A 13,744-nucleotide genomic window follows, 5' to 3' on the forward strand; every position below is an offset into this window, starting at 1 on the left:
AAGCTAATTAAAATGAACTTAAAATATAAAACTGCTAATTAGTACAATAGATTGAAATTAGACCTCCATAAAGGCATCAGATTGTTAGTTACAAATACAATAAAGTTTTATTATGGCCTCAGTCCTACAGAATGAGAGCAAAATGGGACTGAAATGCCAGGGGTGGTACAGATCAGTATTTGCTAGTGCTATCGGTTAACTCACCTTCATAACCACAATAGTTTAGCAAAACATAAGGTACTACTTCATTTTAAATACCTCCTTGCATTTGAAGGAGATTTGAACCTCCTTCCATATTGGTTCTCCTTGAAGGTCCAGCATAAACCTTGCTGATTTCAGTCAGCCATAAGATAGCTTGTAGAGTATCAGGAAATCAAAAGAATCAACATCAAAGAAAATTGCTGAACTAGGTGTTAGATGCAACCATTGATTTTTCTTCAACAATAGTAACGGGGGGCGGGGGGGGGGAGGGGAACCCTCTCTCTGTCTGTCTCATTATATATATATAATGAGAGAGACAGACAGAGGGTTCCCCTCCCCCCCTCACTCCCCCCGTTACTATTGTGTGTATATATATGTATATAATATGAAAAAATAAATCTCAGGAAAAAATAAATCCAGAAAAAATTGTGCATCAGATTTTGAAAGCTTATGGATCATGGAAGTATAGTAACATTAACCATTAGAACTCTGGCATTTTTTCAAAATGCTAATCATGGATATTTAGGAGAACACAAACACCTTTTCCTAAAAGAAAAAAGTTAAGAAAACTCAACAGCATATTGCACTTTTGTCCCTTAATGGGCCATTTTAACCACTGCATATAATGCTGTGGACAGTGCAATGGCTAATTTCAGTATGCTTAAGCGTACCATACATGGAATCTTTGATGTGCAAAAATGGGAAGAGGGAAAACCATAAAAGTTACTTTAAGGGAATATTTGGAATTCTACTGTTGTATACTACCGTTTATATCGATATGAATGAGCTCTGATGGTAACATTGCCATATATATATATATATATATATATATATATATATATAAATAAACACATTCTCAAACATGAATCACATTTCCAAATAAGGCACTTTGAGCATTTATTTTATGATGATTTTATGATCCAACAAATGTTAAAAGAAAAGTTTGATTAAGTTACAATAAAATGTGGTTAAAAATGAAAAAGCACATGGACAAAAATGAGGATTCTTCCCAATACGGTGTCAGGGGGAGAGTAAGTTTAAGGTATTTATCAAGAAAAAAATACCTCTTAATGTCATTTCTAATGTAAGATTTCCAGCATTACAAATGGTAAATATGTACTGAACATGTGCAAAATTCTTTAGACTGTGAAAGCTGATGTTCCCTGATGATCAGTACTCGTGCAAAGTGCTTCATATGAAGCTCTCTGCTGCTGATTACCAAGGGTTGAAGTGCCTGGCAAAGTAATATGCATTTTTAATAAATTAATAAAACAAAAAAGAACTGGCACATAAATGTGTGAAGGACAAATTGAAATTATTTGTACTGTATTTATTGATTTTGATTGGTCCACAATAAGTGTGTGTGGTTTTTGTTTTTTTAAACTTTATTCCAGGAATCACGAGACAGTTCAAACGTCCCCATGGCTTCAAGATCAGCACTTCAGCCTGACCAGAGCTGTATCCCAGATTTTTTGCCATTGCAAGCTGAGGCAGATACATCTTACAGGTCTATTCACAATAGATCCCATTCTCAGTCTTCATCCTATTCCTCTGCCCTCAACATCTCAGCCAGCACCAAAAGAACAATACAAAATGGCTTTTAAGACTTTGTATTAACTTTATGAGGAAAAACTGTATAAATTTTAAATGATGCAATTAAAATGATATTTTATTGGGCTATCTTACCTTTGAATTGTGCTTTAACATGTGACACTAATTTTTACATTTGTTTGAAAACGGTGAGTGTCTGTTCATACATCCATGTTTCTGTACTTCTCACTCCTGGTGTAGTGAAACAGTCCAGTTTTTTTGTTTGTTTTTTTAGTTTTATTTATCACAGTTGCTCATTTTTATGTAATATATTTTTAAATGTTAAAGAATGACACATTTTGGGTAATTTTCTTCAGACTTAAAAAAAATCAATAAGCCATTTTAGTCTCTATCTATCAAAGTTGTTTCATACTTGTCTATTTTAAATCAGGACTGCAATACTTTAATAGGATTGAGAGAGCTATTTGAAATGTATGCCAATGATTCCTGTCATTTCATGGCAGCCCTGCCATGGTTCACTGAGCCCCCTCTTCTCTCTTGTCAGCTCAACTGAAGACAAGCATTTAGTTGCAAACTTTAAGCAGGTTGTGCAAAACAGAAATGATGTGACTGCTTCTCCTCCTGCACAATAATGTCACTCCTGGTCAATGTGAGAAGGTCAGGTTGCTCCTACATGATACCACTTGCCCATTTGAACAAGTTAAGTTAACTGCTGAATCTGGTCCCTGCAGACATTGAAAACTCATCCTTTTATCAAGTCTGCATTTGATGAGAAAGTAGAACAATTGTGCAGGGAGGATTTCTGATGACATGTTTATGTACTTTATAAGGACAGTTCCCAAACCAGTGTTGCAGGTAATATATTTAGTTTAAGCTGAAATATTTTAAAGTAATGGCAGTTTTGACCTTCAAAATAGACTCCTTTTTTGTTGTTGTTGGTAGGACCCAAGAGTGACGCCCATCTTTGATGCTGACAGAATTTAAAGCAAAGCCATTGCCCTGCATTTTCTGCCTTGTAGCACACAAAAGTAAAATTGTATGTCAGGCCGAGATGTCGGGGAGCTGACAAGATGCCCCAGTGACATTTCAGCTGGAAAGAGCAAGTGTCTTGCAACCAAGTGGTCAAATATCAAATAATAGGTCAAGCAGGAAGGAGCTGAGTTCTAACCACAAAGAGGTTTCTGGTAACTTACTTGACAAGCTTTTGGGTGCTTTGTGGCTTGACAAAGTGATGTTCTGTTGGGTATCGCTCGACAGACTGTTCTTTATCGCCTTCAGAAGATCAGACATTGACATTGATTAAACTCTTTAACCCTTAAAGGTTACATTCTAGCATCTTGCATCACTATGAGTGAAGAACAAAAGAAAATTTATAATATAGTATTTGTTTTTGTATTAATCACCAACTCCCTAGTGCTATTAACATTTGATGTGCTACGTAGTTTTTGATAAAGAGATTGAATGCAAAATCTATGTTTAGATTGTTTCTCATTGTGGACCAGTGATACATTATAAAAATAACATGGAATTTTTCATTTCTTGTGCTATGTTAAAAGTAACATTTGATTCTAAGAATTCTGACTACTGAAATATTCTTTATTATTTTGCCTGGAAGATATTTGCATACATAATACACACATTGTAAGAAAAATCATGCAAATTCCCATTTTCTCTTCAACCAAGGACTCTACTAGGTTAGAGAACTTTGAAACCCACTAGCAAGTTTTCAAGTATTTTTGATTTACAAGTCCCTTATTTACATGTGCATCTGCAGGCACTTTGGGGTAGATCCACACAAACATAATATCTGAGCTGTCTTTATTTTCAAAAATACTGATATAAAAAGTATCTTTTCTTTATGATGTGTTTGGCTTAGATTGCTCTATTCACTTCGTAAGACTCAGCTTCCCTCCTTCCTAACCATGACTATTCCGAGTAAAAGTATTGAAAATGCCTTACATTTTTCTTATATATGTAATGTCAAAGGTCTTTTATACTTGCATGTAGAGTGACATAATACATTTCACTGAGCATTTGTTATATCTATTGTGTGCGCATGGTTTATATGCGTATGCTTACTTTTAAAAATAGTACCATTTGAGAGGTGTCCGTCTGAGATATACTGGGCATAAACTCTTTGGTACATGAACTCATTAATGACTCAATAATCAATAATCTGGATCATCAACAGCAAAATGTTGCTGCATTGCTCGTCAGGTTTATAAAAAAAGCTTTTGTGACCAAGTGAGAAATTCTAAAGGAGCAGAAAAGATCCTGCTTGGGCAGATCTCACCTAAGAGGGTTGCAAAAAGAGAAGTTGCCTCCATGGCATTCCTTTCTTCCCCTCTCTGGGAACACTCTGGAACCCACTATGTTGGGACTCTATGCATTTGGAGGCAGTGAGAGGGGAAAAAACAAATTTCTCAAATACGTCCATCCATAGCCAATATCCTAGGTCTATCGCAAGCTGATTGTAGGCCAGAATATAGGTCAGAAATGGCCCGGATAGTGGTGGATAAATGCTCGTTTGCCACCACAGATTTCATCTACAAGCTGCATTGCTACTATTTGATTCACTATTTACATGAAACTGCTAGGAGAGATTATGAGCCTGTGTGGTCTCAAATGCTAGCAACATGTAGATGACACCCCTCTCTGTTTGTTATTCGCATCATATGCAAACACCAACACTGCCCATTTATCCTGCAGCTGTGTGAGGAGGAGCTGGCTGAAGCAAGGTGGAGGTTATGCTGGTAGGCACAGGGAAACATTTTAAAGTGCTTCTCATCACTGTTCATATTTCTTTCAGTTGAGGATGCCAACAATGCCCCTCTGCCATGTACATTGGCCAAATCAGACAGTCCCTACATAAAAGAATAAATGGACACAAATCAGACATCAGGAATAGTAACATACAAAAGCCAGTAGGAGAACACTTCAATCTTCCTGGACAGTCTATAACAGATTTGAAAGTAGCTCTACTTGAACAAAAAAACTTCAGTAACAGACTTCAAAGAGAAACAGCAGAACTAAAATTCATTTGCAAATTTAACACCCTGATCGAATTGGCCCAGTCAACACTGGTTCTCCACTTGTGAGGTAACTCCCTTCTCTTTATGTGTCAGTATATTTATGTTTGCATTGGTAATTTTCACTCCATTCATCTGAAGAAGTGGGGTTGTTACCCACGAAAGCTTATGCTCAAATAAATCTGTTAGTCTTTAAGTTGCCACCGGACTCCTTTCTGTAAATTGTTAATGTACATTATGTATGTGTATTCTCTGGCAAGGTGCTCAGGTAGCATGATGATGGGTATGATGGTAGAACTGATCAGAAATATCTTCTGCACTCTAACCCCTCACATTTTGCAAATAATCCAGGTGACAGCTAATGACAGCATAGCTTCTGCAGCAGCCATGTGCCTATGGGGAGGAGCAGCACAGATGGGCTGACATTTCCCTACCCAACATATTCCCAGGATCCACTTGCTCCCAACCCATAAGAAGCAATTTGAAGGACACTCTGCAAGGCTCATCTCAGCAAATTTCACAGTCCATGCAATTGGTTGCAGGTATTGCCCTAGAAAGATACAATTTACCCCCAGGTGCTTCTATGCCATCTTTTTTCCTGGGTTTTTAGCCCCCTCTCCCCCTGGTATTTATTTATAAATGTACACTTGCAAGTTCAGCACAAGCTTTACTATTAGTCAAGATGATCTATAACAATGGGAGTCCTCTCCAATGCTAGAAAAGACCTTGGAACTCTTCACCAAGTCAGATCCTTAAATAGTGAACTTGAGGTCACTCTCTTGTCTCAAGGGCTCTCAACTCTAAACTTTGTAATATGCAACCTCTTCATGAATTAGGTCAGTTTGTGCAGTTGATCTCTTATATCAGCAGCTGATCATACTGCTATCCTGTCAGTGTTTACATTCTGTCTGTTTTCCATATGAACCTTTATGGTCAATGGTATAACTTAGTTCACAGAAAATTATTTTATCTGACTTTTAAAGTATGAAGTTGCTTCATAGTTGTCAGTTATTTAGCTGTAAACAAGCCAGGTGTACTAGATTTTTTGCACTTTATGAGCACAGTTACTTCTGAATGTTGAAGCCTTTGTGAGATATTTCCATATAAAACTGAGGTTTTATTATACAAGAATCTGTCTGATACCATTTTAATACCCCAACCTTGCAACAGGATCTGCACAAGTGAATCCTTGTAACTGAATGGAGTCCTGTGGAACTCAGTGGCACTTTGCCATGGATTCCAGGGTCCTACATGGATCTACTTGCAGTATCCAGGACCATTGGGAATATGGTTCAAGGAATATTCTGTTTTATACAGTTTTATCTACTGTAGTCAAAGATCCTAATTTTTTTTTAAAAAAGTTTTATTACTTTAGTCTTTAAACCAGTTCTTTATTGGTAATTCACTGTGGCATTTCTGAAGTGCATTAGGCTACCATTTTTTATTTCAAGTGCCATATGACAGATAAAATGGCACAAGCAAATAAAAAGACTATACAGAAATTTCTTTAGAATTAGAATCATCTTCTTGAGAGAGAGGTCTGGATACAGGGGACAATTTTCACGTTCCCACTGTTTATTCACTGCTTGTATGTTTCCCCCTTCCCTTTTGCTTTTATACAACTCCATGGCATAGGTGTTAAATTGGCATTTTCCGTCTTACATCATCAGCATTTGTGTAGCTCTGTTATGTCTGTGATTCAGGGTTGGTTTGTTTGAAGTTCAATAAAAATCATGAATCAAGAAATAATATACTTCAGACTTAGTGTTTTTATATAATTTCTTAAACAATATTCAGCCATTTCAAATTATTTTTTTACCAATACATGGTAAAACAGTGATAATACCATGATTGTTACAGCTGCAAATTAACAATAAGCAGTAACAGTGGAAGCCTGATCTTGCAAACCCTTATGTAATGGGGTCGGCATCACCTTTCATGGGCACCCCCTTTTCTCTGGCTGACATACCTGCAATCAGTCTTTTCAAGGGATGGCACCCACCACTCATGGGGAGCCCCTTTGGTTGGTGGGGTGTGAGCCTGCTTTTGCTTTTAATTCTTACATCGGGGTGACACCCGCCTCTCGCAAGCACCACCAGCTGATAGTTCTCTTGCTGGATCTTCAGCATCTAAGCCCTCCGGGGTATACAGTCCCAAGTTCTTATCACGGCCCTGGTATGGGGCCGTCGTTCTTAGGCTTATTCCAGAGGAGCTGCCTTCTTCAACCACCCAGTCGGGGTCCATCTCAGTACCCGCAGCTGGTGGTGTTTCAGCAGGCCTCCCTCAGTCTTCAACCAGACCAGCAGGACCCATCTCGGTACCCTCACTGGCCTGCACAGGTTCGGTGCTCAGTCCCCTGGGCTCAACCTTTCCCCTCTCTGACCTTCCGCTGGTCCTGCTGCTTTTCCTGCCAGCCAGGCGCCCAGTCTTCAGCAGCCTTCCCTGGGCTTCAGTCCTGTCCACAGCGAGCTGCCCACAGTATTGCTGCTCCATCAGTCCATCCTCAAGCTCTGCACTGCAGCTGAACTTCTCTGCTCTGCTGCTTGTCTTATACAGGGCCCTTCTGGCCCCAGAGTGGCTGCTCCATAAGCCCCTCTGGCCGCTCCTCTGCAGCCACTCTAGGCTGTGTGGAGGACTTCTTGCTGCTCTTTTCTGGGACAGGGTGATGCAGGGCCGCGAGGCCCTCTGAACCGAGTCCACCCTGCCACACCGTACTAACCTGAGTAGTGTATATTGATGCAAGTGAAGACTTGCAGGAAGAGGCACATGGATTGCATACGTTTAAAAATACATGCCTTTGGATCAAAGAAACAAATGTGGGGATGTATATTCATCTGCCGCCAAGTGCTCATCATGGCTAGTCACAAGTTTAAAGTTAAGCCAATGCTTTCCTGAATTGAAGGCACAGTGCTCAGCACTGGGCAGGACTCAGTCTATTCTGATTACTGCACAAAGTTCTATTAAACTGTAAGATTCTGTTGGCACAGATTGAGGGCCAGTGCAGCACCTGATTCCATAACATGCCAGTAGCACATTTTATTTTTTATGTAATAAAAAGCCAGCTACAACCACCAAACCTTCATTCTTGTAATAGTTACTAATCCGGAAACTCCAAAAAGCAAAGAAATTCGGAGTTTAGTTTGAAACTCTGTTCTTCTTACCGGTATGTGGAGGTTAATAACGGTAGAGTGACCTCATAAATATGATTATATTTGTGTGTGTTGCAACATGTGAGCAACACTACGTGAATCTTACTTTTAGTCTCCACTCTGAACTGATGTGCTGATGTGGGCTTAAGTCAGATGCTTAGAGGTATACATTTTGGAAACTGACCTTAATGAGTGTCATGCAGCTAAAACCCTGCAGTTGTTTTAAAATGTCAGGGGTTAATGTTATTTGAATGCAGTATTTGGTGGTTTAATTGAGTCATGCTTCATTGTCTTTTACTGCACATTAATGCCAATGAAACAATGATTGTTGACAGAGAGTCCTCTTCAGTGAAGCATCCACTGACACATTGTGCTTCTATATAGAACGATACTGCAGGAAAGCAAATGGTTTTACACTGCTTGAAGAAGAATCTGATACAGTCTAAGTGATAACTAGCATTCACTATATTTTGTGAGGAACTATGCAGTAGGCTGTGCTGTCTACATAGCTCTTGACTCTGTATTTTCAGTCTGCCTTTTGAGCTAGTGATGGAGTTCACAGGATAATGTTGGTGGGTTTTTCCTTAGTGAGGAGTGTGTTTGATACATTAATAAATAAACTTTGAAAAGTGAAAAGCAAACTTAGAATTCAGGTTGAATATAGGAGCGCCTTCTTGTAGCTTTTGTAAATTTGCCTTAGGTCTTGCCTGTGGCCTTTCATCTTGCTTTTTTAATGGACACAGACTAATTTGTCTTTTTTCACTATCCTCTTCCAATGCATAACTTATTTTCATCTATCATAACACCCTCACATGACATGGCAATGGAAGTTACTATGGCTAGGAAAGGTACTGAGAACACCACAATTTGGTGTTCACTGAGGCTACTCACCCCACTAAATATAGACTGCTGATGGAAGCAGGCCTGTTCAGGGGGGCTGAGTGCACATAAAGTGGCTCACAGATTAGCTCTCTGTGACCATCCAGACCTACTGAGGGAGTCAAGGATGGTCTAGCAATTAGAACTGGGGAAACTTGGGGTCTTTTTCTGGTTTAGTTACTATCTCACTGGGAGACCTCAGGCAAGTCACTTAGGCTGAAATTTTCAAATGTGGGTGTCTTAAGTCAGATAACTAATGAGTGGCCTGATTTTTCAGAAACGTTGGCCTCCCAGAACTTCCACTGGAGCAATGGGAGTTGAAGCTGCTCAGCAACTCTGAAAATCCAGCTGCCTATGGATTTGGGGCCTAAATTTGGGTACCAATGTTTGAAGCTTTGGCCTTGACCCCTCTGCCTCAGTAAAATGGGGATAAATGATCCCCACGTTTTTAAAGGCCCTTGAGATGCTGGAATGAAAGTTATTGTAAAAGTGCAAAGTGCTATCATTTCATATACCAATGTGACTGTGTGGAATGACATGTAATGATACTTATGTAAATTCTATGAAGGTATGGAAGTTTTTCTACAAGGCACCTACGAGCTATTTCTAAATGTTTGCTCTGGGTGGCTGAGGTACTTTGAATATGTTTTAAATTTAAAGGATTAGCTCCTCTTTAACTGTAGATATCAAATGAGATCTGCAGACTAATGCCTCTCTTTTGGAGAAGAGAAGACATCATTGCCGCTGAGATTTGGGCCCACTGAGAATAGTGTAGTCCATTAGATAAGGTGCTGAATACTGAGTTAAGAGAACTGGGTTCCACTCCCATTTCTTCTACCGGCAGAATACCTTGCAATGCCGGCTAAAAAAGTGCCATGCAAACACCTGTTCTCACTTTCTGGTGACATTGTAAATAAGAAGAGAGCAATATGATTTACTGTAAATGTAAACAAACTTGTTTGTCTTAGAATTGGCTGAACAAGAAGTAGGACTGAGTGGACTTGTAGGTCTAAGTTTTACATTATTTTGTTTTTGAGTGCAGTTATATAACCAAAAAAAATCTACATTTGTAAGTTGCACTTTCACGACAAAAAAATTGCACTACAGTACTTGTATGAGGTGAATTGAAAAGTACGATTTCTTTTGTTTATCACTTTTACAGTGCAAATATTTGTAATAAAAAATAAGCACTTTGATTTCAATTACAACACAGAATACAATATAGATGAAAATGTAGAAAAACATCCAAAATATTTAATACATTTCAACTGGTATTCTGTTGTTTAACAGTGCAATTAAAACTGTGATTAACTTTTTTGAGTTAATCGCGTAAGTTAACTGTGAGGAATTGACAGCCCTAGAAATAATGTAATCCTACCAAAAAAACCCTCAAGAATGATATTCTCTAGTCTGTTCTCCTGCAAACTACTGAATGCAAAAAATCTAATCAAATGGGAATAATTTATCCAGTTTTCTAAAACACTTTTTGAGATCCTCAGATGAAAAGTTGTATATGTCTGCAAAGATTAACAACATCATTATTATTATTATTATTATTATTGAATGCTCTGCAGTCAGTGAGTGCATTCTGGTTTAGTTGAAAATGGAAATTGTCTCCGGTGTGAAACATTCCCCTGCACAATGGTGACTACATCAAATTCTTCATCAAGTATTTCTGGAGTATTTATGTCATTTGGGCTTGCACTTCTGCGTCTGAATGGTTGGATGATCAGAGCACTGGGATAGGGAAATTGATAAACATTAGTATGAGTACTGGGATGTTAGATCTGTTAGGATTCCAAACAAATTACTTAAAACCTAAGGGAGAACACTATGACTGATCTGATTTTAGATCTGTTTGCTATAAATTAAGATCAAAAGCTTCCAGTTTTCTACATAAGGAAAAATAAATAACCAAGTGTGATGTTTGGAGATCACCCAGACCAGCAAGGGGTTTTGTCACCACCTGCTCTGCAACCTTGCGTGTCTTTATGTTGGGCAGCTTTGGTTCAGACCCCGGACACCAGTAGCCTGTTCACAAGGCTATCACCCTGCAAAAGTTATGACCCTGGCTTCCACAAGCCTAGTTACTTCTTGCAGGATGACATCAGCAGCCCTTCAAGTTTAGAGTATCCCCAAATCCATCCTTCCTGAGTTCTTAACTAACAGACACACAGACTATCTCTCTCTGGTTTGGCACCCCAAAGGCAGGAAACCAGCCACCCCCACCCCACCCCCATCACCTCACTTTGGCTCCCATACTCCACATAGTTTGCACAACAGAGAACTGCTTGGGTTAAAAATAAATAAAATGATTAGTAAATAGAGAAACCACAGATTCCAAGATGAAGTAGTAAGGGAAAGCAAATAGATACAAGTTACACAAACTCAACCTCAGGCTTTACACTTCTATATTAGATAAAATCCTTTATCTAATGCAAGTTACCTATTGCTTTTGAACAGTTTCCCAGCTTACCCCTAGCCAGTGTTTCACAGACAGCCATTGCCAAGTAGCTGTCCCTCAGTTTCTGGAGGCAAAACTTCAGACACAAGCCTGCTTTTAAAAGGCTTTTTTTCTCTCCCCCTCCCCCCACCTTAGTCCATATTGACTCATGTTTATTCAGAATGTAGAAACCTTTTGATTGGAGAGCTGGGGTGTCTCAATGTCTTTCCATTAACTTTAATGGTCCACCATTATCTCTTCCCACTGGACAGTAGGGTGTTACTTGGAGCTGGTTTCGTGTAACACCTGTCTGGGGATGTGTCCCTCCCTGCTGTGAGGTATAATGGAAATTGCAGTACAGGTTATGGGCCCAGTTTTTGATATACGTAAATACATAGATTCACAACCAGAGTCTGTATGCACAGCTCCAAATGACCATCCAGTTCAGAACATTACAAGATTTCATAAAAGACCTTTGTCAGTTTCATTTTTATATTACCGTAATACAGTGTGCAAAGAATTGGTTCAACTGTTCATATTTGGGGTTTAAACCTTTTGTTCTCCCTTTGGGCATGTGGACTGTGATACGTTAACTGATGCACTCTCCATTTATTCTGCAGTAGGAATTTGTGTGCATCTTTCTCCAACAGTCCCCTGTGGATGGAAGGTCCTGACCAGGCTGTGAAAGGATAAGGCTTCATGAGTCATGTAATGCCATTCTCTTCAAAAGGAAAATTAGGTTCCTTCCACTCCCAGAGACAGCTAGTTTTACAGTGGGCCAAGCAGAACCAGAAGATCCTTCCCATTTCAAAAAAGCTGTTTCTCTCTCACGTACACACACAGCATGACTTCCCAAAGGGTACAGATTAAACAGTTGGGGTTATTTGAAAAAGTGTCTGAAGTCCTCCTCCTAGCAAGAAAGAATTGCTCTATAAAGATTTATAATTTGAAAGGGAGGAGTTTCTCCTTCTGGTGCTGGACAAAAAGACTTAGATTCTTTTAATAACTGAAATGGCTTCTACCTATGTCTGAGTCTGTGAGAACCTCTCAAAAAGTTCACAGTAGTTACAGTTCACCACATGAACTAGTAGAATACAAACTTATTTCTTTGAGCAGCTGCTACTCATCTTTCATGTTCATTAAAACATTTGGGCACTTGAAATCCAATTTAGAGATGGTGGATGTTATAGACATATCCTGGGCCTCTCTTTAGATTAACTCAGGAAAGCTAGTTGTAAATCTTGGTGCCACTAAGCTGAGATCAATGGAGTAACTCTGGTTCGACAGTGGTGTAACTGACATTAGAATTTGGGCCATTATCCTCAGGAAAGTGTTCACAGAAATGTCTACCAAGTTTTCATGCTGCTTTCCTTATCCTCGGTTATCTGTTTAGTTTTCTACTTCTCATTTTCTTCCTATCTGCTCCATTCCTTTTTCTCCCTCTCCACATCTCTTTTCTTTTCACTCTCAGGCCTTTGCCTCAGCTCTCCCCTCCCCCCCCCCCCCGACTCTTCATTTTTTTCTCCTCCCTCTTTTCCAAAACGAACACTACTTTAGTAAGAAGAGAGGAAGATAGTTCCAATGTGCGAATCCTTCCACATTCTCCAAACTGATCGTATCACAGAGCAGAGGTTGAAATATCCTGTGAGGAGTGTGGTCTTGCCAAAATGTATCACAGACCTGACTCCCTAATGGTTCATGTTCTCACTGGCGTATAATAAATCAAATCTAAGTCATCTTTTAATATATTTTTCCACCTGACCTGCCTCATTTGAAATTTAAACTCTTAGCTGGGATTCAGCTACAAGATCCAAGTTGCATTTGTTTGGCCAAATTTTCTCTTAGTTACCTCACTGTAAACCCATTTACTTCAAATAGCTGTCTGATAATATTGTAATAGAATTTCAGATCGGATGAACTTTTGGTATCTTGTCTAAGCTCATTTCTAAACAAGTTGTCTATTTGTTGATACTGTGAAGTACCTTGTTGAAAAGATTTATGTTCTTCCTCAGAAGATACCATTACTCCTCCACCATTACAAAGTTAATTAAAAAAAAAAGTAAATAAAATATTTGCATATGAACCAGAAATTGAAAAAATGGGTGCCTAGATTTAAGTGAAAGTAGTAGAAAAATGGAAATAATAAATTCAGTTCATGGAGTTGTCAGAGTATTGTATACAGCAGAGGTTCTCAAACTTTTTTTTTTGTTCACAGACCACTTGAAAATTGCTGAGGGTCTTGGCAGACCACTTAATGATCTTTCCAAGTGTTGTTTGTGCTGTTAGTTAACTATTGTAAAGCGCTTTGGATAAAAGCGCTATATAAAAAAAACTATATAATAATTAAAGGTTTTTTGTTCTATAAAAGCATGCATCTCATATTTTAATATCAGTAGTCTTACCTTTCTAATGTGATGGATGTGCCCTCTCTCCTCCGCCGCAGCAGCCCCCAAGCTGGGGCTAGGAAGGACAGGGGTTCTCCCCTGCCATGG

The 13,744-nt window shown here is 38.9% G+C and overlaps 1 protein-coding gene across 8 annotated transcripts in view; it reads left to right on the top strand.

Annotated features, from left to right (window-relative positions):
• Positions 1-5,501, top strand: part of CCDC171 (coiled-coil domain containing 171) — a 231,580-nt gene extending 226,079 nt beyond the window's left edge. For 4 of the 8 annotated variants that reach the window (XM_074953419.1, XM_074953417.1, XM_074953420.1 and 1 more), the window contains one exon: positions 1,596-5,500. In XM_074953419.1, the coding sequence (XP_074809520.1) occupies positions 1,596-1,805 (210 nt within the window). In that variant the 3' untranslated portion in view covers positions 1,806-5,500. Of the gene's footprint in view, positions 1-1,595 lie in introns of all 8 variants that reach the window. The other 4 variants (XM_074953416.1, XM_074953415.1, XM_074953414.1 and 1 more) reach the window with 2 other exon arrangements.
• Positions 5,502-13,744: the final 8,243 nt, after the last annotated feature.

Source organism: Natator depressus, chromosome 5 (genome assembly GCF_965152275.1).
Source record: "Natator depressus isolate rNatDep1 chromosome 5, rNatDep2.hap1, whole genome shotgun sequence".
Taxonomy (NCBI): Eukaryota; Metazoa; Chordata; order Testudines; family Cheloniidae; genus Natator; species Natator depressus.